The following is a 27,253-nucleotide window of genomic DNA, read 5'->3' on the forward strand; positions in this document are numbered from 1 at the left end:
GGAGATCAGCACTGTGTCTCAGGGCTCCGGAAAGGAAATATGATTTCGATGACAGATTTTTGAAATATTGACATCAAAGACGAGTTACGGCGTCTTCGGCAGAATGAGCATGGCTCAGAATGACGTGAAACTCGTTTTCGGCGACCATAGTGTTAAGCTGCACACCGGAGCATCTTTTAATCCAGCTGTTTGCTGTTCTCTGATATTTTCTGACATTTCGTTGATGCGTCGCTCGACACTTCAAGCTGACATGGGGATATCTTTTATCCTTGATTTGATTGTCTCTTTGTTTGGCAAGCCTTCAAACAAAACATCTGAGCTACAGAGAAAAGCCTCCTTGATATATTCGCCATCAGTGAATGGCTTTCCACATTTCGCAATGCAATGAGCAATGCGATAGCTTGCTTCAGTTGCGTGTTTTTTAGCAGTCGTGAACACTTTGAGGGTGCTGGCTTGCTTTCCATACCTGGCCATGGCACGTTTAATCGATTCTGCCTTACCTTTTTTGATGCTTCGTCTCAAAATGGCGTTTCACACCTGACGTTCTGCAAACTACATTTTCTAAACATAAAGTACACACAGCACGGTCCTTCTGACACACAAACCCGTAGTCGTCTGTCCACGAGGGCTGGAATGCCAGAATTTCCTTTGCTTTAACTGTCTTAGCGGGGGTTGCCATCATGAAAGACGGCACGTGATTACCTGGGAACTGCGCTCGGGCGCGGGAGGCCAGCTGACTGCTGACAGCTGAGCACCATGGGAACAGCTGTATAGCTGTCATAGGGGTGTGCAAAACAGTCGACTTACAAAAAAGAACCTGTGGGAGGATTTCAACAAGATAAATGCGACAACAGTGCAAAATATTTCACTATAATATTTCAGAGCAAAGTAAAAAAAAAAATATATATATATATATAATTTTTTATTTTGTTTAATGCTGCCCCCTGTGCCAATGAAAATGCCCCCGCGTGCCTATGCGGGCACGCGTGCCTAGGGTTGCCTACCCCTGGTCTATGTGAAGCTGTTAAGGCTTCATGTAGCACGCTATGACTGGTGTCATGGCTCTGCTTTGTCATTGCATCGTATCAGGGGTGAGGGGTCATGAGGGGGTGAACTGATAAAACCTCCCTCCCCTTTTTCTGATTGGTCAGGGGGTTGGGCCTCCTGTCCTTCGGGCTTCCTGTCACGTTGCTGGGTCAGCACGTCACAGGGTAGGGAGGGGGGGGAGGGAGTTTCCTGGTCCCACGCCATATTGGGCGGTGGGCCACGGAATTCCCCCCGCCATAGAGTACGTCACTGGGTGCGTTTCTATTGGTTGTGAGACTTTTGTGAGTTATTTTCAGGCTCCATGTTGTGGACCTCTGTTACAGGGAGTTTCAGAGCCTCCTCCTCAGGGAGTTTCAGAGCCTTCTCCTCAGGGAGTTTCAGAGCAGCAGGAGACACACACACCACTGATGATTAACGGGGCTACCGTGGACAGGGTGAGCAGCTTTAAGTACCTGGGGGTCCACATCTCAGAGGATCTGACATGGTCAACACACATAGACACAGTAGTAAAGAAGGCGAAACAACGCCTCTACCACCTGAGACAGTTAAGGAAGTTCAGAGTATCGGGGAAGATACTCCAGTCCTTCTATTCAGGAGCTGTAGAGAGCATCTTGACCGGAAACATCACTGCCTGGTATGGAAACAGCACGGCACAGGACAAGAAGGCCCTACAGAGAGTGGTGCGCTCAGCCGAGCGTACCACGGGGTATTGCACTACCTCTACTACTTCTATACAACAAGAGGTGCAAATCCAGAGCCTGCAGAATAATGAAAGACCCCCACCACCCCAATAACAGCCTGTTTCAGCTGCTGAGGTCAGGCAGACGCCTGCAAACCCCAGCTACTAGGACAGAGAGGCTTAGGCTCAGCTTCTTCCCCCAGGCCATCAGAGTCTTGAACAATGAACATTGAGTACCACAGAACACTGAACTATCCACACATAAGCACACATGAGCACACACACGACACGCACGCTGTGCACGCTCACACACTAGCAGCCACTTTAACACTTCAACATGAGCGGGCACACACTCATGCCGCACACACCCACACTTATTGCCAAAAGGAAAGGCCACTTTAAATTAGTATTAGCAACAGTAACAGTGTATTGCACTACCAAAGCTACCTAGGATGTCCTATATGCTCTGTAAATAACTATGTACAAATACCGAGATGTCACACCATGTTACCTGTTACCTGTTATTGCACAATGTTTTTTGTATTGGATTCTATTATATGTTGTACCACTGTATTGCACATCGTTGCGGGCAAGACCACCCGCATTTCATTGTATACTCGTATGCCGTGACAAATAAAACTCTTGACTTGACTTGACTTGAGCCTCCTCTGTGAGTTTCAGAACCTCCCTCTCAGTGAGGGAGCCTCCTCAGAGTTTCAGAGCCTCCTCCTCAGATTGTCAAGATGAGTAGAACTTAAAAAGAAGTTCTGCTCTGTTGTATGTGTATTGAGCTTGGTAGGTGATGCAATGCAGTAGAGACGATTTGTTCTTCTGCTCTGCTCCCTACTAGTAGTGTGTGTATTGGGTCAGAGCCTCCTCCTCAGGGAGTTTCAGAGCCTCCTCCTCAGGGAGTTGCAGAGCCTCCTCCTCAGGGAGTTTCCGAGCCTCCTCTGTGAGTTCAGAGCCTCCCTCTCAGTGAGGGAGCCTCCTCAGAGTTTCAGAGCCTCCTCCTCAGAGAGTCCTAGTCCAATTTTTACATAGCTCAATGTTGCATATGTCTTTTAAATTTATTGCTCACGTGGGAAGTCTCTCTGGGGGTTCCCTGTCCCGTCTTTTGTGGAGCAGGTTGACGGGGTGTTGTTTAGGGAGTTCCCTGACTCCTCGCCTGTAATGGTCGGTTGAGTCATGGGATTGCCCCCGCCATAGGGTACGTCACTCCCCGTCCCCTCTTTTATGGAGCAGGTTGACGGGGTGTTGTTTTTCCCTCAGCCGCGTCGTATGGGACCCATGTCCGTATTTTTTTCTGTGAAAAAAGCGGCTTCTTGTCGTTCTCCCAGACGGCTTGGAGGAACGGTATCTGGGTTCTTGTTAGAATGTCCATTGATATGTTTTGGGTCTCGACGTGTACATAGTGCTGGCTCTGGGTGCTTCTGATAGGAACCATGCATGGGCTTGCGCGCCTTGGTTGCTCATCATTGAAACAGCGTTTTTATGGGGCAACTGGGATGGAGTTTGTCTCTTCCGAGCGCCAGTGTACTAGGCTTGTCTCGACGAATTCTCGTTCATCTCTGGGGGATGTTAACAGAATAGATCAAAGCATTGGTAGAGGGGTCTCACGCCCTTGGGGTGGGCCACCGGGCACGGTGCTTTGTGTTCTGACCGTCTGGGTGGCGCCCTCTATAATGTTTTGGATCGACACGCGTACCTACCCCCCTCCTGGGACTGGGGATGGCGGCGTGATTAGGGCATGGGACTGGTTCTGGTCGCGCCGGACCAGGTCAGTTAACCCGTTGTCCGCCGGGGCGCAGATCTGCTGTTCTGGTACCCCGAGGGACTTGTGCTTTTTCGGGGGGAAAATGTTGGGTCGGTCCGGGCGTTGCAGGGTTTGACGTTATGGAGATGTTCGTGGTTATGTTACTGCGTGTTATCCCTCACTGTTGCTTGGTCCATGTTGTGTTGTACCTTGCGCCGTACTGAAGGAGCCTGGTCCTTCTCCATTCTTTTTCGCCCCTCTCTTCTCCTGCTTGGCGGGGCTGGGAGGGGGCTGTTGAGGTGGTTCTTGTAGAACTCCTCTGGCATCCCTGTGTATGTCCCGGTCTGCCGGCCCGGGTTCAAAATTGTTTTCGTCAACCTGTTGGCCTGAGTTAACCCCTTCTTGAAAACTGAAACACTTGTACTGCTGTATAGCCAGTGTATACCCGCAGTTGTGTTTTTGAGTTTTTTCTTGGGGGGTTATAGGAACAACCGCCTCATGTTAGAACCAAGGGGGTGGTTGGTTCCCTGGTGTGTTGGTAGCGGAGTCAACTCTCGGGGTAGGCCGGGTTTGGCCCTGTCTACCTGTGAGTGACGTCTGCCAATCATGTCAGCCTTCTCTGCCTCTGCCCCTCTAGAGAGTCGAGTTTTTTTTTGTGGAGGCTGCGACATGATGCACAGCATGCCAGCATACGCCCTTTCCGCCGGGGTGCTGTTTTCAGCAGACCCCTTTGGCGCCTGTCTAGTCCGCAGTGCTCCAGGCTCAGATTGAGTGGCCTGTTGCCTGGATTGAGGGATCGACCTCTTTTGGGGGTTGTCTCCCCGGTGCGCTGCCTGGTCCTGCTGTGGGTGTAGCCTCTTGAGTGCTTCAGGGCGGCGTGCTGTAGGGGGGAAGGGCCTGCTCTTGGATGGGCCCTGTCCGAATACGCTGGCGATGTGGGGGGTGGTGTCACTAGTGACCGCCTGGTGGGGTCTCGATGCTGCGGCGTCGTTGGCCTCACCAGGCCCTTTTCCGGGGGGTCCAGTCCCTTCCTGGGGGTGGGTCCTCCTTCGCGCTCTGCTGCTACGGCCTTGCCACGGGGTTGGGTTTTTGCCCTTGACCCCGTGATATTAGGGGTTGTAACAGGAGTTTTGTTTCTTCCCGTTCGTTCCCTAGTGGCATGTGGTTTGCGCGTTTGTGTAGTCGTGGGTTCTTCTGTGGAAGGTAAGTCCCGCGGTCTGCTCACCCTGTGCGTTTGAGTTGCTAAACTCCTCTTTGCACAGTCGGATCCGATACCCTCCCGTCCTCTATTAGGGGGGTCCGGGGGCTCGGGTCCTCCCCGGGTCTGATGGTTGTGGGGGACCTCAGCGGGTACATTTGTCGAGCTCCCGCTCTGCTTAGCTCCTGTATTACAGTATGACGCAGAGCGGAGCTACACGATACTATAACATACGGTTATGTCTATAACCATAGTTATATGAGTGTAGTGACGCTCTGCGTCAGACTCAATGAGGACCCCGTGGTCTTGCCTTTGTGGTGAAAGACTTGGGAAGGAGCTGTTAGTATGGCCACACCCCTGCTTATGTAGAGGAGCGGATGGGGGTGTGGCCAGGCAGATGAGGTGTGTAAAGGTGCATGTGAAAATGTATTCAGTGCTAATACTGATATTGACGAGTATTACAGTATGACGCAGAGCGTCACTACACTCATATAACTATGGTTATAGACATAACCGTACGTTAACGGCTGCATTGATTACAGTACTGGCAAGTATTTCATACCACTTTATGTCAAAAAATGAATTCCCAACTATCCCGTCTTAATCGAACCAAGTGGGTGCGGTCAACAGCCAATGCCAATGATCTCAAAACGCCGGATATCTATCATTACTGGTGTGACATATTTATGATGTCATAAAGACTCCTGTTGTACCATGGGCTTTCATCTTTATTTCATTACATCTAGGATACAAATAGAAATTCATCATCAACTGCAACACTAAAGATATGTAAAAAAATATGGGCAAAGCCGAACAACAGATTATCTTAGTATCGCCTTTAAAAAATACATTCGTAACGCTAAATAGAATAATGCCTTTAATTAATTATTTCGTTTTTCTCATGAATGGTTATGACGGAATAGAAACGAGCCAATAGAGGCCTTTCACGGAATTTTTGTGTAGTTCTCTGTCTTCCAATATGGCTGCCTGTAGCATAGCAATCATTGTATTATTGTACATGGCAATGGAAGAACAATGCAAAACAACGGTTGCCATGTGTTGATATACGAGGAATATATGAACAAGAACGCAATCATTTTGCATCTTATTACTGGATCTTGTAAAAGAGTCCCAGTGGAACAGTAATATCATGTTCCAGTGTTTTACCTACTACATACACAGCACAGAGCTACACAAGCGTTCCGTGTGAGGCCTCCATTGAAACATAAATAACAAAAATCTAAATATATGGCAAATAAACAACCGAACAAATAATTCATTAAACACAACTGAGGTCACAAAAGGAGATGGACATCAATTTACAACAGAAACCGACAAAACATGAAATGATGAACAGTCAAAGGTTAAAAGTACGACTAAAATAGAAAGGATGACATGGCGTTGGACCAAAAACAACATCAAAATGTATCGATATAATAAACACTGTATAATAAACAGTCTGACCTTTAGACTGATTGAAGGATTGTAATTTCTTCAGTGTCAGCTGTACGACAATACAGTGGTTCTCAACTGACTGTAAAAAAATCTTTTTCTTTATTAGAATATAATGAAATCCGCCTGTAATAATTATTTTCCCCGATCAAAGTTAATACATTTAGCTCCTTGGCAGCAGCTGCTCGTAACTTTTTTTGTCTCCTCTTGTGATCATTTAGTGAGTTCATTGTTGATTGAGAACCACTGCAATAATAAATATCCAGCTGTATTTCTGTCTTTCACTGTGCTCTTAATTCTTACACTTCTTGTCGCCGCTTGTGTCAAAGTCTGAGGCGAAACCATCGTATGTCTGCTGTAGCTGAGGAGGTGAAACCATCGTATGTCTGCTGTAGCTGAGGAGGGGAAACCATCGTATGTCTGCTGTAGCTGAGGAGGTGAAACCATCGTATGTCTGCTGTAGCTGAGGAGGTGAAACCATCGTATGTCTGCTGTAGCTGAGGAGGTGAAACCATCGTATGTCTGCTGTAGCTGAGGAGGTGAAACCATCGTATGTCTGCTGTAGCTGAGGAGGTGAAACCATCGTATGTCTGCTGTAGCTGAGGAGGTGAAACCATCGTATGTCTGCTGTAGCTGAGGAGGTGAAACCATCGTATGTCTGCTGTAGCTGAGGAGGTGAAACCATCGTATGTCTGCTGTAGCTGAGGAGGTGAAACCATTGTATGTCTGCTGTAGCCGAGGCGAGGCGTCTGTCCTGCTGCTTTCAAACCTCAACCCTTTAGTCTGTGATCACATTGGACGCATTTTTCGTGCGCTCAAACACGAGGCGCAGTGGTGAACATAGAGAATCTAAAGCGCAGAGGGAGCAATGAGCGATACCACCGATTACTGTTGCTACCTCAGCTAACGTTATATACGTTACATACATTACCACTAATTACTGTTTTTACCTCAGCTAACGTTACATACATTACCACTGATTATTGTTGCTACCTCAGCTAACGTTACATAAGTTACATACATTACCACTGATTACTGTTGCTACCTCAGCTAACATTACATGAGTTACATACATTACTATTTACTACTGATTACTGTTGCTACCTCGGCTAACGTTACATAAGTTACATACATTACTACTGATTACTGTTGCTACCTCGGCTAACGTTACATAAGTTACATACATTACTACTGATTACTGTTGCTACCTCAGCTAACGTTATATAAGTTACATACATTACTACTGATAACTGTTGATACCTCAGCTAACGTTACATAAGTTACATACATTACTACTGATTACTGTTGCTACCTCAGCTAACGTTACATAAGTTACATACATTACTACTGATTACTGTTGCTACCTCAGCTAACGTTACATAAGTTACATACATTACTACTGATTACTGTTGCTACCTCAGCTAACATTACATAAGTTACACATACATTACTGCTCACAGCCCTCCAGGCGTTGCTGTTCATATCTCGGTTGTGGTAAGACCTGCTCGTTCAAACAAGGTTTGTCGGAAACCAACAAAATTAGCTTCTCCTTCATTATCGATTGGTTCGTTTCGCCGTCGATTTCTCCTCAGATACCACAGATTTGTAATCCCTCCCCTCGGTTGATTTGATCGGTCCGTCGACAAGAAGGTGACGTTGACGTCTGTGCGCTCCACGGCTAAAGTTCCTAAACTTTTTCAAGTGAGAGCGCCCGGAAACGCATCGCTTCTGACACGTGAGGTGAGTAGTTTAGAGGAGACACCTGTCACAACAAAACCATTGAGAACCATAGAAAAAAGGTGCAGGTGTTTTCCAAAAGGCGTCCAATGTGATCACAGCCTTGAAACAGACTGGAAGCAGAAGCAGAATGACGGCAGCATGCAAGACGCGACACTAAATATCTGTATTTATCCTGTATTTATTCTGTATATATTTTTTTATGTATTCTGTATGTATTCTGTATGTATTCTGTATTTATTCTGTATGTATTCTGTATTTACAGAGAAGATGAAAAAAAAGAACATGGTCAAAAATATTGACTGATCTGAGAATTGACCTATTGCAAAACCCACGCCCTCTTTTCTTGATCCTCCAATCATAACCGTTGCTTTTCGGGGGTTTGCGATAGGTCAATTCCTAAAATAGGTGGCCTTCCCCTTTAAATCCATGTCATCTCACTAAATGCTAACAGTTGAGCCGAGTAGTGTCCCTAAGCCACCCGGTAGCCGGTCATGTGGTAGTACTTCTATGTCCCTAAGCCACCCGGTAGGCCGTCATGTGGTAGTAGTTCCGTGTCCCTAAGGTAGCCAGTCATGTGGTAGTAGTTCCGTGGTCCCTAAGCCACCCGGTAGGCCGTCATGCGGTAGTAGTTCTGGCTGTGGCTCCGAGCCGCCCACACGAACAGAGCGGCAGCCATCATGTGCAGCGGGGAGGAGATGAGGGCCAGGTAGAGCGACCAGCCCAGAGAGCCGTCCACCCCGGCAGGAAGCACCGAGACGCGGTGGAGGAGGTCCGTCCCGGCCAGGTAGCAGCACACCGTGGCCAGGGTGCACAGCCCTGCAGGACGCAGCAGAACGTTAGTATGTATTGAAATGTTATTGGTTGACTTAATAGTCATAGGATGGTGTCGACTAATCAATTTGTTGATTTCATGGATCTCGTATCTGTAGAATTGTGTTATGCAGTCGTACAGAAGGGCTTCTTTAAATCTGGTGCCTGGTCATTTTTTGGGGGTTTTAAAACAAAACGACTAACAAATTCTTGGTCGACGAAGACCAAAACCGACCGATTAATGGACGAAGACCAAAACCGACCGATTAATGGACAAAGACCAAAACCGACCGATTAATGGACAAAGACCAAAACCGGATTAATGGACTAAGGAAGCATTGGGGAGGGGAGGGGGACTGGGGTCATGTTTTCATCAGGAGGCTCTTGTCACCATGTCATTCAATAAATGGCTGTTTGCAAACTGATCCGCCATCAGCTCTATTTTCAATCTTTCAAAATGTTCTGTTGCTATTGCATGCACTTACCTGTGTTAACCATGAAGTCAAACTGTTTACCAACTGTTTCGCCTGTTTTATACACTACTATCATCAACATCTAAGAAGGGAGATCCCCCCTTGAACGGCCCTTTTAAGGTTTCTCTCCTCCACATTGCCTGTGGTGCATTTTTTCCCCCTATTGCTAGGTTTTAGTGAGTTTTTCCTTACCTTCGCGTGGGGTATGTCTGGGAGTGTTGCATTCATTTATTAAAATTTGTTTGGACTTCATGGTGTTTTTGGTTTTGTTCTTGATTTATTGTGATGTTTCTTCTTGACTTGTTTAAATAAGACGTGTCCGGCCAATGGGGACATTAACGTGCGTTGTCAGGCCTTAAAAAATAAATTTGATTTGATTTATGAAATGAACGTGACAATGTCGTTTTAAATTCTGCAATTTGCAAAAACCTTAGGGCTTAAGCGGTTAAATGCCATTCTGTGTGCAAGGTGCCACATGCCGCTTAGTGCACGAGGCAGGGAGTTGAGGAGGATGGCAACACAGCGGAAAGAGAAAACCTTATCTGGATCTCTGAGGTAGATCCCTTCTGTCTATCCCTTCAGGCTACCTAACCAATCCACTTTCCAAATACATAAAGCAGTATTGTGCTTCAAACACTATAGTAAAAAGAAAAAGAAAAACATAAAATATTGTGATACACTGCTGTTAACTCATTCTGCGCCATCGCTTAATGCGCCAGAGGGCGCTATTACGGACGACTCAGCCCTGCTGGTCTCTGACAAGAACAAGCTACAGGTTGAAAAAACCCTCAGCTCGGAACTAGGCAAAATCTGCATATGGCTCGCTGATAACAAACTATCATTACACATGGGCAAAACAGAGTCCATTCTCTTCGGTTCAAATAACAAACTCAGCAAGACCGACGGCTTCTCAGTTACAGTGGGTGACAATATTGTCACAAGGAAAGATGAAATTACCTACCTGGGTTCCATCCTAGAGGCTAATCTTTCCTGTGACAAAATGGCATCCAATGTAATAAAAAAAAGTCAACCAACGAACTTGATTCTTGTACCGGATCTCCTCTCTGGTAAACAAGAATACCCTGAAGACTCTGGCAGGAGCACTCATTCAAGGGTACTACAACTATGCTTGCACCTCATGCACCTCAAAGGCGCTAAAAACAAAATTACAAACATCTCAAAACAAACTGGTCAGACTACTGCTTGACCTTACTCCTAGAACCCACCTCACCCCTGCCCACTTTGACAACCTAGGATGGCTTAAAGTAGACGACAGAGTACAGCAACTTGCAATGGGCCTGGTCTACAAGATACACTACACGACCAAGGTACCCATGTACATGTCAAAATACTTCCCAAAGGTCAGTGAATACCATGATCACAACAGCAGAGGGAGCTCCACAAATCATGTTAAACCCAGATTCGGCTCAAACAAGGGACTAAACACGTTTCGCAATTATGCCACATCAATGTGGAACGCCCTACCCACTTTCAAAACCACTCTCAAAGAACACCTACGGGAGACTGCAATTCGAAACTGGCCCCTGTAAATGTCCTAACCCAACCCCCTCCAATGTACAGTAAATTACCAAGTATGGTTTTGTCAATATTCCAATGTACAGTCTTGCTTGTACAGTTGTACAGTGTCCCCCACCCACCCCTCCTACCAAACCCCCCACCTCACCCACCCAACCACCTCCAATGTACAGTCCCCCCCCCCCCACCCACCCAACCCCACCCCACCTACCCAACCCCCTCCAATGTACAGTTTCTACGTCAAATGTATATACTCTCTTTTCTGGACTCTTTTTGTATCACAAACAGTACTGTATTTGCAAATCTGGTATGTCATAAATGTATAGATGTAGCAGTACTGTCTATCTGTATGTCGTGTGTGTCATATATGTTATGGTGAATTGAAAATGGGGGACCCTGATGTAAACAAGACGAAAGTCTTTCTCTGGTCTGCATCCCCTTAACAATTGTATGTATTGAGCTGTACTGTACTGTACCCATTCTGCAATCTGTTAATAAAGTTTTCAATCAATCAATCGCTTTAATCAATGGGGGGACTGCGAGATTTGCGAGTGCTTAAAATATATCTTATATTATAGCTATGGGTCTAATACACCCGTCGATTGTCAGTGAGTTGCTTCCAGTCAACATGTACAAAACGGATTGTTTTTTCATCCGTACATTTCCATTTTATACCGTTTTGAATACGAGCATAGTTTTGGTGATTCTTAGTAATCCCAGGAAAAGACGCAATAATAGCCCTTTAGTGGAATACACTAAACACGTTGTCATTTTTCGCCTGATTATCGAATCTTCCTGAAATCAACGCTAGATTATCATTATTATCCTTCCTCATGCAAGAATGAAATGGCCCTCATAGCGCAAGGCTCCCCCAGTCCCCTCCTGCACCCAACGGCACACAGCCACACACACACACAGACAGCGTCGATCGGGGTAGAAAGAAATATCAGATCAATGCAAGATTTTATATATAGGGTTCTTACCTAGTATCTGATCTAATGCAAAAGAAATAATCTAATTATCTGATCGCCATTCCAAATACTGCTCGTGGAGGTCCGTCCCACATTACAGAGCGTTACACATGAACAGGCGGGCGGGGTTACTGTTCCATGCCATAGTTGTAAAGGCCTGCCTCGTATTTAAACCCCGCCCGCACGGCTCGGATCGTCCCAGAAAAGAAACTATACCATTTCTAATGGAGTGCAATACCAGCTGGAAGGCGTAGGCGGCGGTATTTGCCCTTTTGCAAGCTCAGACCCATTCCCAATGATAACATCAGGCTGGATGGATGAAAATCAATGGATATCGCTAATAAAAGAAATAACGATTAAAACCCGACTATACTCGTGATTGGCGCTGAACGGTTGGCGAGTTAACCCGACTATACTCGTGACTGGCGTTGAATGAGTTAATCAGAAGAAAACAATTGTAACAACAGTAAAAAAAATATCACATCTTTAGTTCACATGATGTTCATGTGTTTAAAGTTTTCACTACCACACTACCAAAAGGTTAACCCTTTCACTCCGACAATACAGAATGTTAACCCTTTCACTGCCACACAACAAAGGGTTAACCCTTTCACTACAGAATGTTAACCCTTTCACTACCCCAATACAGAAGGTTAACCCTTAACCGTCTGTAGTGTGGTAGTGAAAGGGTTAACCTTCTGTAGTGTGGTAGTGAAAGGGTTAAAATGGTATTTCCCCCCTACATTTGCACAGATTTGTACACATTGAATCATAGATCCCAGGGTACTACTAACACAGCGTTGCCCTGTGCACGCTGGGACACAGTGGTGCAGATTGAGGTCAGTGACCCATATATAACCCTTTATCGACTGCCTCGGTAAGTCAAAGGCTTATGCAACGTTCCAGACACCTCGGAAATTCCGACTTCCCACTAAGAGGAAAAAAGCAATGGAATGGCAATGGCCCTTTGAGTACAATTTCAGAGTCAGAAACTCGGATTGAGGGTCTCTGAGGTGCAGTTATTTGTCGTCACGTCAATATGGCGTCATATACGCGTTAAAACTGTAAACATTGCTTTTAACATGATTGTAATATTTTATATAAACACACATTTGACTCAAGATCAAATTACTTACTGTATGCGTGTTCATGTATTTTCTCTGCATATATTGTTGCCAACAAGTGTCTATGTTTGTCCCTGGGTTTTTCCTGGATCCTTGGAACACGCAGGGGTTGTAATTACCACCTCCCAACTGGGGATTTCCGACTTCCATCTTTGAACGGAATGCGACCCAGCCTAAGGCAGCGTGTCCTCTGCAGACCTCTTCTTCAGCCGGCAGTGTTTGAGGGAAGCCGTCACTTGCCTGGCGTGGCTACTGTTGTTGCTAGGCGACTATTGAAAACCCATCAGAGTGTGTATATTTCTCCGAGTGGTGAAAACATGCTCAGCGTGTTTGTGGGTTATTAGTCGGTTATTTGTGGATTATTAGTAGGTTACTAGTGTGTTACTAGTGGCTTATTAATGGGTTATTATTAGTGGGTTATTAGTGGGTTATTAATGGATTATTAGTGGGTTACTAGTGGGTTATTTGTGGATTATTAGTGAGTTATTAATGGATTATTAGTGGGTTACTAGTGGGTTATTAGTGGGTTATTTGGGGGTTATTAGTGGGTTACTAGTGGGTTATTACTAGGGATGTCCGATATTATCGGCCTACCAATATTATCGGCCAATATTGGCATTAAAATGCAATATCGGAAAATATCGGTATAAAAAATTAATTCAAGTTTTTTTTTTTTTACATTTATTTAACCTTTATTTACCCAGGCAAGCAAGTAAGAACAAATTCAGATTTTATTTATTGTCAAAAGTATACATAATGTTGTGTTAATTCCACGACAAGATATATGTAATGTTAATTACCTGAAATTATTCCGTTTTTTGGGAGGGGAAACCCTGCATATATCGGTATCGGTTGATATCGGTATCGGAAATTAAGAGTTGGACAATATCGGTATATATCGGATATCGGTAAAAAAGCCAATATCAAACATCCCTAGTTATTACTTTAGTGGGTTATTTGTGGATTATTAGTGGCTTACTAGTGGGTTACTACTAGTCAACACACCGTATAATGGTGCCCTATCCACTATGCCTGAAGACTGCATGAAATTAGTCCCCATTCCATGTTGGTTCCTTTCACACGGAGTATGCAGGGATAATGTGCAGTAACCGAGGTAACCTGGAGGAACACAACGTCAATTCGCTCACCTGCACCTTGTGTATTCCGTTTATTTGTTTTCATATTCAGGAGTTAACAATTTCAGTGCCACCAGGGGGCGCACGACTTAGTGCTTGAATGCCACCATCGGCACCAATGTTAACGTTAATATCGCCTAATCTATGTTTTAAATTATGGCTATGTGTCTAATCTGCCCGTTGCTTATCAAAGAATCATTTTCCAGTCAGTGTTGTCAAGGCAGATTGGTTTTTTATCGCTTCATTTCCGTTTGAGAGCATTTAGAAAAGCACCCGTTTTGAGGTGAAAAACAGCCCATTCTGTGATAATCGCCTTTTACTGGAATATTCCAGAACGTTGATATTTGTCTGCCTATTTATGAATCGCTTTCAAATAAACGCTAGATAATCAATAGTATACGTGCACGCACGCACGTTCGAGGCGCGCGCTGATAATAGCTGATTCATTTCCTCATGGATTTTACAGTGAAACGGCTGGAGCACATATCACAAAAAAGCTTATATCTCCTCGAAAACGAGTCTGATTATCCTAACACTGATAACATAGATTCCTTACCTGACAGCAGATGGTATCCAACTGGTATATTCCAATTCCTGATCACCATTCGAAAAAATCGATAAGTGTATAGGCTCAGAGCCCCCTGTACTCCGGCTGCATGGGTGAGAAGTGAAATGTGGACTGGAATATTTTTTTTTCCCCATCCATTTTCATTGAGTCCATTCCAAAAGGGTGATTTACCATCTGGGACACGATAGGGGGCGCTTTTTTCACATCTGATCGCCGGTGGCCCTTGAGGCTCGCGTGATGCAATATGATTTCAGATCGTTAAAAAAAAATCCGAGAACTCTCGTGAGTGGCTTTCAACGTAACTATTGTAAACACGAGTTTAGCCGTGAGTGGCTATCAAAGTGTTAATTATATTGTTTACACTGTTTATTTTTCTCATATTTTCATACTCAGATCTCATCTCATTGCCTATATTTATGTCTGTACCCCCCCCCCCCCCCCCCCCATGCTGCTATGACACCCACATTTCCCCAAAGGGATCAATGAAGGAATATCATATTTATTCTGAGCTTTAAGTAACTGTAGTACGTCTTACCGGCCAGCAGGTGGAGCACTCCTATGCCCAGGGTGGGGGTGAGGCTCTTACACAGGCAGGCGCAGAACCCTATCAGGCCGGCCAGAACCACCAGGCCCAAGGAGACCAGAGGCAGCAGGAACTGGCACCTCCACAGATCTACACACACACACACACACACACACAGACAGACAGACAGACAGACAGACAGACAGACAGACAGACAGACAGACAGACAGACAGACAGACAGACAGACAGACAGACAGACAGACAGACAGACACACACACAGCCACACACACACAGAGTAAGCATGTACGCCTCGAAGCCCACCCTGCAGCAATTGGAATATTTTCCTCATACATGTTTGAGTTGCAGAGGAACATGTGATATTCTATTCTATTCTAAATGTATTATTCAGTGTCACACATGCTGTTCATAACCCGTAGTCCACAAGGAGCAACGGTCAAGAAAACGTAAATTAAGTACTAATAGACCACAGGAAACAAGGTACACTACATAATGTATGTTATGTTATAGCCATAAGTAATATTTACATTTCTATCGGCAAAGGTCCAAAATAAACAGTGCGACTGGGAATCAAACTAACAATGATTGTGGTCTCAGATGAGTGCTCTCATCACTAGACTAAGACCCTGATACAAACACAGCTCTCACCACTAGACTAAGACCCTGATACAAACACAGCTCTCACCACTAGACTAAGACCCTGATACAAACACAGCTCTCACCACTAGACTAAGACACCCACCCTGATACAAACACAGCTCTCACCACTAGACTAAGACACCCACCCACCCTGATACAAACACAGCTCTCACCACTAGACTAAGGCGTCGGTTACACCTAGGGTGTTTTCGTTTCGTTTTCAAGATGAGTTTCGCTTTCCAGGTCGCAACGTAGTGGCAGCCGAGTTAGACATTTGTTTTGCAACCTGAGCACTTTCGTTTTGCCTCCTGAGCACAGTGATGTCGTACAATGCCAAAGCAGTAGGTGGTGAACATGAAGGCAATTTTCAACCAATCAGAACTTGAATGTGCCAATACACTTCCTGCAAAAAATATCAACAAGCCGCCATCTTTAAATGCCTCCGTGTAGCACTTATTTTTCAGCAAAGAAATAGCAATTTATTGCAATAAAAGTGCAATAAACAAAATGGATACATTCACTGTGTGTTCTGCCTCTCATTTGTTGATGAAACAAAACTAACATCAACACAATTGACCACCAAGAGCGGATAGTTTAGTCTCACAAAAAGATCGCAGATGTTGTTAGCTACATGCTAACGTGAATGGAATATGCCAGTATAACAGTATAGCATTATGGCTAGCAGCTAACGTTAGCTCACGTTAGTTAGCCAGCCAGCACCAAACTGATGATATCAGGAGCTATCAGTAGCTAGATAACATTAGACAACGCCTCGTGTATTAAACAAAGGTGAATAGATGACTGGGCCATTTTGTTTAATGCTTGTTAAGATTGAAAGAGGAGCTCTGAGCTAACAGGGTCTGATAGCTAACGTTAGCTCACGTTAGCCAGCTGCTCATGCAATCGTTAATGCTAGCAGAATTAATGGATGTAAACTTTATTTAACATATTGCAGAATGGGTACAATACAATACGGCTCAATACAAACAATTGTTAAGGGAATGCAGACTGTTGTAGCTTGGACTGGGGTCCTTATAACAATAACTTGACAACACATGGTAGCTGCAGCTATTTGGGACAGCTCTGTTGTCACCGGACGTTGGTGAGGGTACGCAGATGTCGGTATCTACTGCGCATGGGCATTGAGCAACAACGGCTCGGCGCAGATTACACGACAGTCGGCGAGTTTTGCCGTTTTTCCAAAACGGAAACACAATTTCAGCGTTGTCAGTAGGGCAACGCGTTTTCCTGCCAAAACGGCATTTCTATTTAACAGGGACAGCAAACGTATTCATTCAGCAACAAAACAAAAACAAAAACACCTAGTCTAACCATGGCCTAAGACACCCACCCTGATACAACCACAGCTCTCACCACTAGACTAAGACACCCACCCTGATACAAACACAGCTCTCACCACTAGACTAAGACACCCACCCTGATACAAACACAGCTCTCACCACTAGACTAAGACACCCACCCTGATACAAACACAGCTCTCACCACTAGACTTAGACACCCACCCACCCTGATACAAACACAGCTCTCACCACTAGACTAAGACACCCACCCAACCTGATACAAACACAGCTCTCACCACTAGACTAAGACACCCACCCTGATACAAACACAGCTCTCACCACTAGACTAAGACACCCACCCTGATACAAACACAGCTCTCACCACTAGACTAAAACACCCACCCTGATGCAAACACAGCTCTCACCACTAGACTAAGACACCCACCCACCCTGATACAAACACAGCTCTCACCACTAGACTAAGACACCCACCCAACCTGATACAAACACAGCTCTCACCACTAGACTAAGGCACCCACCATGATACTAACACAGCTCTCACCACTAGACTAAGACACCCACCCTGATACAAACACAGCTCTCACCACTAGACTAAGACACCCACCCTGATACTAACACAGCTCTCACCTCTAGACTAAGACACCCACCCTGATACACACAGCTCTCACCACTAGACTAAGACACCCACCCACCCTGATACAAACACAGCTCTCACCACTAGACTAAGACACCCATCCACGCTGATACAAACACAGCTCTCACCACTAGACTAAGACACCCATCCACCCTGATAAAAACACAGCTCTCACCACTAGAAAGACACCCACCCACCCTGATACAAACACAGCTCTCACCACTAGACTAAAGACACCCACCCACCCTGATACAAACACAGCTCTCACCACTAGACTAAGACACCCACCCTGATACAAACACAGCTCTCACCACTAGACTAAGACACCCACCCACCCTGATACAAACACAGCTCTCACCACTAGACTAAGACACCCACCCACCCTGATAAAAACACAGCTCTCACCACTAGACTAAGACACCCACCCACCCTGATACAAACACAGCTCTCACCACTAGACTAAGACACCCACCACCCTGATACAAACACAGCTCTCACCACTAGACTAAGACACCCACCCTGATACAAACACATTCAGGTGTGTTATTCAGGACAAACAAAGCTTACAGGTGTGTTATTCACGACAAACAGGGAGCTTACAGGTGTGTCATTCAGGACAAACAGAGAGCTTACAGGTGTGTTATTCAGGACAAACAGAGAGCTTACAGGTGTGTTATTCAGGACAAACAGAGAGCTTACAGGTGTGTTATTCAGGACAAACTGAGAGCTTACAGGTGTGTTATTCAGGACAAACAAAGCTTACAGGTGTGTTATTCAGGACAAACAGAGAGCTTACAGGTGTGTTATTCAGGACAAACAGATAGCTTACAGGTGTGTTATTCAGGACAAACAGAGAGCTTACAGGTGTGTTATTCAGGACAAACAGAGAGCTTACAGGTGCGCAGTAGGTCCTCTCCGCTGTTGTGGTTCCCTGGTTCTCTGTATTTGGGGGTGAACTGCTGAGGTAACGTGAAGCTCCTGCACTCCATCACCGTGTTGGCATCTGAAGCAAACATTAATAACCAGCATTTAATCAGCACATAATCCTTCTATATACCTACTTATACACCTGCATATATAACCCATATAACTCTGTGTGATAGCATGTACAATAATGCTGTATATTTATTCCCCTATATATCTTTCATCTATATCAAATAAGTTTGGCATCCAACCAGAGTGCAATAGTAATATACAATGTACAGGTGATTAAATTGGGTATAAAATATATAAATTAGTACTACTGAGTAATAGTGCTAATCAGATGTATGTACAGGGTTGTAGTAGTTGTACAGTGATACAGGTATAAAGACACTATGGTAGTAAGTCATACTGGCCAGGAGCGTAACTAGTAAGAGTACTGTAGGTAAGGGATATATACAGATAGATATAGTAACTAACTAGTCAAGTCAAGTCAAGTCAAGAGTTTTATTTGTCACGGCATACAAGTATACATTGAAATGCGGGGGGTCTTGCCCGCAACGATTGTGCATAATACAATAGTAATATATAATAATATAATAAGAATCCAATAGAACGACATTGTGCAATAATACAAGTAATCAAAGTAGGGCATATCGGTATATGTACATGAGTTATTTACAGAGCATGGTAGGACATGCTAGGTCCTGTGGTAGTGCAATACACTGTTAGCTACGGATGAGGCACTGGGTCTTTATGTACACTGCTATACAATGCTATATTATACAATCTCAAGTTATACTATACTATTCTTAAAGTGACCTTTCCTTTTGTAAAGTGGCCATAAGTGTGAGCGTGTGCAGCACGAGTGTGTGTGTGCTCATGTTAAAGTGGCTGCTCGTGTGTGAGCGTGTACAGTGTGTGTGTTGTGTGTGTGCTCATGTGTGCTTGTGTGTGGAGAGTTCAGTGTTCAAGGCTCTGATGGCCTGGGGGAAGAAGCTGAGCCGAAGTCTCTCTGTCCTAGTTGCTGGTGTTCGCAGGCGTTTGCCTGACCGCAGCAGCTTGAACAGGTAATGTAGGTAGTAAGAGTAAGAGTAGTAAGACAACTAGTAAGAGTAGGTAAGGGATATGTACAGATATAGATATAGTAACTAGTAAGAGTAGGTAAGGGATATGTACAGATATAGATATAGTAACTAGTAAGAGTAGGTAAGGGATATGTACAGATATAGATATAGTAACTAGTAAGAGTAGGTAAGGGATATGTACAGATATAGATATAGTAACTAGTAAGAGTAGGTAAGGGATATGTACAGATATAGATATAGTAACTAGTAAGAGTAGGTAAGGGATATGTACAGATACAGATATAGTAACTAGTAAGAGTAGATAAGGGATATGTACAGATATAGATATAGTAACTAGTAAGAGTAGGTAAGGGATATGTACAGATACAGATATAGTAACTAGTAAGAGTAGGTAAGGGATATGTAGATATATATAGTAACTAGTAAGAGTAGGTAAGGGATATGTACAGATACAGATTTTTTTTTATTTTTATTTATCCTTTATTTATCCAGGAATGTCCCATTGAGATACAAGATCTCTTCTTCCAGTGAGTCCTGACCAACACGGCACACAACAAGCTTCAACATAAAACAGGGAATTAAACAAAAAACATACAATTCAAATATAAATACAGAGGGTCATTTGTGCAGTGGCAAGGAGCATAATCACATCAACAATAGAATCAGGTAAAACAGTTACATGTTTCATGAAGGGCCAATCGTAGCATACCTTTAAAAGCATTCACAGTAGGAAGTGCCTGTAGACAAAGTTTTACTTGCAACGTATTCCATAAAAAGGGAGCATAGTGGGAGAATGCAGCTTTACCAAGCTCTGACTGCATCAAAGGAACATTTAACAGCATCCCATTTGCTGCTTGTCTGGTATTAAAAAAGCAAGTATAAAAGGACAGAAGTCTGGAGATATATAAGGGCAGCTTACCTAGCAATGACTAAAGGATAAAAATCAACATGTGTGATTGTCTTCTTTGGTACAGAGAGGACCATCCTAATGACTGATACAAAGTGCAGTGGTGGGTGCGAGAGCCTGCACCCGTTACAAAACGTATGTAACTAGTAAGAGTAGGTAATGGATATGTACAGATATAGATATAGTATCTACAGATATTTAAAATGGATTATATGCAGGTATGTACAGACAGATTCATTTAGATTGACAGTAGTAGTAGATAGTATTTCTAGCTTTAGGGGGGGGTGCAGTGCAGGGGACATGCCCCCCCCCCCCCCCCCCCTCATTATTGAGAAGAGGTACATTTCTCCCCCTCATCAATAAAGCTAATATGATTCAGGGCTGTACGCTAAGCTTTTTCACTAGGGGCACACTTGCCCCTAAATGAGAAATTTAGGGGCAAAAAATATTTTTTAGGGGCAAATTTTTAAATAACAATTTTACCATTATTTAAAAAATATGTTCCTGCCTCATTACTGTGGTCCTTTTATTTAACATTTAAGTGCGTTTGTTTTCAGGTTTGTATCTTTTATAATGAACCAACCGAGAAAGTGTGTAAATCACTAATAGAACAAAAACAACAAACTGTGTGTGTGTGTGTGCACGCGCTTGTGTAGTGCTCCTTGAATGAGATCACCACAACACACACACCATTGCATTAATCAGGAGGACAAGAAACTCTGCATACATTTGTTTCACAATGAAAAGTGCTTTAGAAATCAAATGAATTATTATTGTAAATAACCCCATGAAAGGTTTATTATTTGTATGGGTAATTACCTGCTTCATATTTGTGATGTTACTGGTTTCAGTGTGTGCCTAAAGTGATCAATGTATTGGGCCGTTTATAGAGATCTATGCCAATTAATGTTTATGTATATCCAGGACTTTTTTTAGTAAGAATTGAGAGGTGTTTGTATATGTGACCTTTATTTTGAAAACCGTGTTGCGACGCAACCTTATTTACATTTGCGCTTTTGACAGTGAAATGTTCAGTCCAACTTAGCTCGAAGGAAAGACTAATCAAAAAGGTTTAATTGACCCGTATGAGGCTCTTACGGTAGGACTTTGATTGTTTATAGAAGTGGAATGTAATACTATGCTAAACGAGAAATAAACAGTGATTTTACCAGCAGTAAAGTTGCAAGCCACTTTCATTTCATATACGGGGACACCGTGACAATTATTAGTATTATCTTATTTGCATATTGTCTCATTATTAGATAGATAGATAGGTTGATATTTTATAAATTTAAGTAGACAGTATTTCACGTCCTAATAGTGGGCTACTACTACTCACCAAATCGATGGCTGAACCTGAACGTTAGAAGTGTCCGTGTCCGACTCCCCGTCAATCAATCATAACATCATCACGTCAATCATCATCATCTTATCATCTCTCCACATCGGACGTGGTTGTCATAAGATGGACTGATATCCACTCCGTTGTTCTTGCAGAGCAAAATTTGCGTCTTAAATGTATTGAAATGAGGTGCTTCTTTGGCGATGTTGAAAGGAAGAGAGGCCACATTCAGTTTCGTTTTGCTAGGAATTATGGGATTTGGTGTTGGATGTATAGACTACGCAGATAGGGACATGGTCTTTAATCGCACGATAGACTACAAGTACCAAGTATATAGCGTGACCCAGATTCACTCCACACGCAAATCTTTTTTTTTCACTCAGGCTATCGGTGATCGCAGTAAGTTCATTCATTGCCGACAGATTCTTTCATAGCACCACGACACTGTACAGCCTTGGTTGTAGGCTAATGTTTTTAAAAAAATGTATCCAATTTGTATGGATTAATTTAGGAGTGAAATGCGAATGAAGGGTTGAAATCACAACTCGCAACGTTGCTCCCAAATAATATTTCCAACTCGCAACGGCCAAATTAAGGGGCAATTTGTGACGAGATCATCGCAGTGTACAGGCCTGATGATTGTCTTCTCTCCAGTAACCGTCGTGCACAATACGAGACCTAAGAGTAGCCTAAACTTTAAAGATGTATTGTTAATATGTACATGATTCTGGAAAAAGAAAACACAAAAAAAACATGTGCAATATGTTTTGAAATGTGCAGAAACAATACAGGAGAATAAATATCACTGCATTATATTCCATTATATTTGTGTCAGCATTTCCACCATGAATTGATGCAGAAAAGGCACAAATTGGTGTAGAAAAGTTTCACCAGAATGCAGCAAATTAAGCATTTGACGCTCACAAATTCTAGGAGGAGGAGTAGGGTTGGGCATCGTTTGGATTTGAACGATTCCGGTTCCGATTCCGATTCTCCATTTCGATTCCTGTTCTAAACGATTCTCGATTCCGATTCTTTGAGGTGCAGGTCAAAACAGGTCACAGCTTATTTCACAGGAGTTTTTTTCCAGAACCGGAAGTTAGGAACCGGGTCCTATTAGAACCGGTTCTCAGTGCCCAACCCTAAGGAGGAGGACCACCAGCTATTGATTGAAAACTTTATTTAACAGATTGCAGAATGGGTACAATACAGTACGGCTCAATACACACAATTGTTAAGGGGATGCAGACCAGAGAAAGACTTTCATCTTGTTTACATCAGGGTCCCCCATTTTCAATTCATCATAACATATATGACATACATGACATACAGATAGACAGTACTGCTACATCTATACATTTATGACATACCAGATCTACAAATATACAGTACTGTTTATGTGTACAAAAGGAGTCTGAAAAGAGAGTATATACATTTGAGGGGGAAGAAACTGTACATTGGAGGTGGTTGGGTAGGCGGGGTGGGGGAAACTGTACATTGGAGGGGGGTAGACATTTACAGGGGACTACAGTGGCTGTCAGCTGTATACAGTTTAAACAGTATGGGGGTCGTACCTGGCTCCCTGGTAGTGGCTGTCAGGTGTATACAGTTTAAACAGTATGGGGGTCGTACCTGGCTCCCTGGTAGTGGCTGTCAGCTGTATACAGTTTAAACAGTATGGGGGTCGTACCTGGCTCCCTGGTAGTGGCTGTCAGCTGTATACAGTTTAAACAGTATGGGGGTCGTACCTGGCTCCCTGGTAGTGGCTGTCAGCTGCTGTATACAGGTATATATATATTTGAGGTATATTTGAGGTAACAAAATACATTTTGAGGTCACATTTGAGGTTGCATTATGAATAGAAAATGGGGGACCCTGATGATTGTAAACAAGACGAAAGTCTTTCTCTGGTCTGCATCCCCTTAACCCTTTCACTGCCACACTACCAAACGGTTAACCCTTTCACTGCGACAATACACAGAAGGTTAACCCTATTCACTGCCACACAACAGCAGGTTGACCCTTTACTATCGGTAGTGTGATAGTAAAGGGGTGACCTTCTGTAGGGTTAACAATTGTGTGTATTGAGCTGTACTGTATTGTACCCATTCTGCAATCTGTTAATTGAAGTTTTCAATCAATCAATCAATCAGTTTAAACAGTATGGGGCCGGGGGGGTCGTAGGTAGGTTAGGGTGATCGGGTCAAAATTGTTCAGTCGCAGGACAGCAGCACTGCTTTTGCGGGACAATGCGGGACACGTAGGTGAGGGAAAAAAAGTATATGATTTTTTATTTATTTTTATTGCTAATTAAAATGAAAGAAATGTATTTATTAAATGCCTTTATTTCATATTAGACACCGACGGTAGGCTATATACAGGCATGCGTTGCTCTTGGGACGGGGTTGCACTCCGTGCAGGGTAAGATTTGAGCCAAAGCGCGTGCACGCACACAGGAATGCGCTGCACTCGCCAACTCGCTATAAGTACCCACCTGGGCTACTTTGCATATCAATAGCGCCGGTCGTCAGGTGTGTTAAATACGTTCTCAGATACATTCACACCTAACTTGTTGTGAATGATATGTGTTACATTCCATTCGTAGAGGCAATTAGGCACTGTCTGTAGTCTGTGCTCAAGCGAGGGGACATTTATGCGCATGCACGGGCCATTAGGTGCGTGGAACCCCAGTTGATATCAGGAACGCACGCCTGGCTATATATAGCAGATTTTGTTATTAATCTGAGAGAATTAGTCTATTATTAATCTAATGAGAACACACAGCCTGCGTTTAACTTTTTCTTTTTTCCCCCCTCACGCATTAAACATGCCCTGGCTGGCTGGCTCAGCAAGGCTCTCTCTCTCCACTCTGTAGCCTAGACCGGCTCTACCGGACCCGGTGTCTATGGGGGCAGTGGCGGGCGAGGTGGCGAGCTTCTCTCACGGTTTTCTGGACAGCTTCGGTCCCTCGCTGGCGGCGCATCATCCCCCGTCGCGGAGTCATGGAGTATTATTAGCAGTGTAAAAACAGCGCAACTGTCTTTCCGGTATGTCAAGTATTTGAGCCGTGCCGTTTATTAAAGTCGACGGCGGACAGGCAGCAGGCTTTTGCCCCGAGCGGGACTCAAGCCGTCAACACGGTTCCACAAGGAAGCATACTAGGTCCGCTACTGTTCCTAATTTATGCAAATGACATGTCGTCAGCTTGTGACTGCAACTTGTTCCTGTTTGCGGACGACTCAGCCCTGCTGGTCTCTGACAAGAACAAGTTACAGGTTGAAAAAACCCTCAGCTCGGAACTAGGCAAAATCTGCATAGGGCTCGCTGATAACAAACTATCATTACACATGGGCAAAACAGAGTCCATTCTCTTCGGTTCAAATAACAAACTCAGCAAGACCGACGGCTTCTCAGTTACAGTGGGTGACAATATTGTCACAAGGAAAGAAGATATTACCTACCTGGGTTCAATCCTAGAGGCAAATCTTTCCTGTGACAAAATGGCATCCAATGTAATAAAAAAAGTCAACCAACGAACTCGATTCTTGTACCGGATCTCCTCTCTGGTAAACAAGAATACCCTGAAGACTCTGGCAGGAGCACTCATTCAAGGGTACTACGACTATGCTTGCACCTCATGGTACCAAAGCACCTCAAAGGCGCTAAAAACAAAATTACAAACATCTCAAAACAAACTGGTCAGACTACTGCTTGACCTTACTCCTAGAACCCACCTCACCCCTGCCCACTTTGCCAACCTAGGATGGCTTAGAGTAGACGACAGAGTACAGCAACTTGCAATGGGCCTGGTCTACAAGATACACTACACGACCAAGGTACCCATGTACATGTCAAAATACTTCCCAAAGGTCAGTGAATACCACGATCACTACACCAGAGGGAGCTCCACAAATCATGTTAAACCCAGATTCGGCTCAAACAAGGGACTAAACACGTTTCGCAATTATGCCACAATAATGTGGAACGCCCTACCTAAAGCTGTAAAGGAATGTGAATCACTACCCACTTTCAAAAACACTCTCAAAGAACACCTACGGGAGACTGCAATTCGAAACTGGCCCCTGTAAATGTCCTAACACAACCCCCTCCAATGTACAGTAAAAATGACCAAGTATGGTCTTGTCAATATTCCAATGTACAGTGCTGCTTGTACAGTTGTACAGTGTCCCCCACCCACCCCTCCTACCCAACCCCCCGCCCCCCCCACTCCTACCCAACCTCCTCCAATGTACAGTACCCCCCCCCCCCCCCCCACCTACCCAACCTCCTCCAATGTACAGTTTCTACGTCAAATGTATATACTTCTTTTCTGGACTCTTTTCGTATCACAAACAGTACTGTATTTGCAAATCTGGTCTGTCATAAATGTATAGATGTAGCAGTACTGTCTATCTGTATGTCATATGTTATGATGAATTGAAAATGGGGGACCCTGATGTAAACAAGACGAAAGTCTTTCTCTGGTCTGCATCCCCTTAACAATTGTATGTATTGAGCTGTACTGTACCCATTCTGCAATCTGTTAATAAAGTTTTCAATCAATCAACGCGTAGCTGCACGAGAGAGCAGTTCAGCACCTTGGACAGCGTGACAAATGCACCCATTTCATTGGCTGTCACTCTGTTAGACCTATATGGCCCCGCAGGGGTAGAGGTGCGTGTTTCTTCTGACTCACTTAACACTTTGAGTGCCACTCACGAGATTTCTCTGTTTTTTTTATAGGTGGTTGCTAGCCACTCACGAGATTTCTTTTTTTTTGCGATCTGAAAAATTATTGCATCACGAGCGGCGCCGGCAATCACTGTGGAAAAAAGCGCCCCCTGTCGTCTCCCAGATGACATAAGTGATTTTGGAATGGACTCAATGAAAATGAATGGGGAAAAAAATCCGGTACTCCACATTTTCCAGTTCACTGATCCAGCCGGGGGTTACCACAGTTCATTCTGGAACCTCAGATCCCCGCTGATCATGGAGCAGCGTTTCCGTTAGCCGGTAATTACCGGTATTTGACCGGCAAAATCTGTTTAAGTCCGACATATTTAATATCTCCGGTCTTAATGTCCGGTGAAAATAATTCCCTGAGTCTAAGCACAATTTGATTATTTGAATTGTATTAAAATAGGCTAAAATTAAATAGCCTATGCGATGAACGAAACGATCATTACATTTGTTTCCTCGTTGCTTCTAATAATGACAACGACGTAGTCAGCGAGAGCTTAGTGCTGGGTGTGCGAGTGCATGTGAAGCTGCAGAGCCAGAGAGGCAACAGCACAATGCAGTATTCCAGCAGTACTCCAATTCAGCCATTTTCAGCCAATGTTGGGTGGGGGGCGCTGCTGTGCGGTTCCC

General features: G+C 44.1%; 1 protein-coding gene across 1 annotated transcript in view; it reads right to left on the reverse strand.

Annotated features, from left to right (window-relative positions):
• Positions 1–5,399: 5,399 nt before the first annotated feature.
• The window catches only part of LOC311226892 (claudin domain-containing protein 1-like), a 52,271-nt gene continuing 30,417 nt past the window's right edge, over positions 5,400–27,253 (reverse strand). The window contains exons 3-5 of the mRNA XM_084312350.1: positions 18,521–18,628; positions 15,023–15,160; positions 5,400–8,685 (exon numbers count right to left, since the gene is read on the reverse strand). Of these exons, the coding sequence (XP_084168476.1) occupies positions 8,465–8,685; positions 15,023–15,160; positions 18,521–18,628 (467 nt within the window). The 3' untranslated portion in view covers positions 5,400–8,464. The remainder of the gene's footprint in view (positions 8,686–15,022; positions 15,161–18,520; positions 18,629–27,253) is intronic.

Source organism: Notolepis coatsorum (genome assembly GCF_963971535.1).
Source record: "Notolepis coatsorum genome assembly, chromosome: 4".
NCBI classification, from domain to species: domain Eukaryota; kingdom Metazoa; phylum Chordata; class Actinopteri; order Aulopiformes; family Paralepididae; genus Notolepis; species Notolepis coatsorum.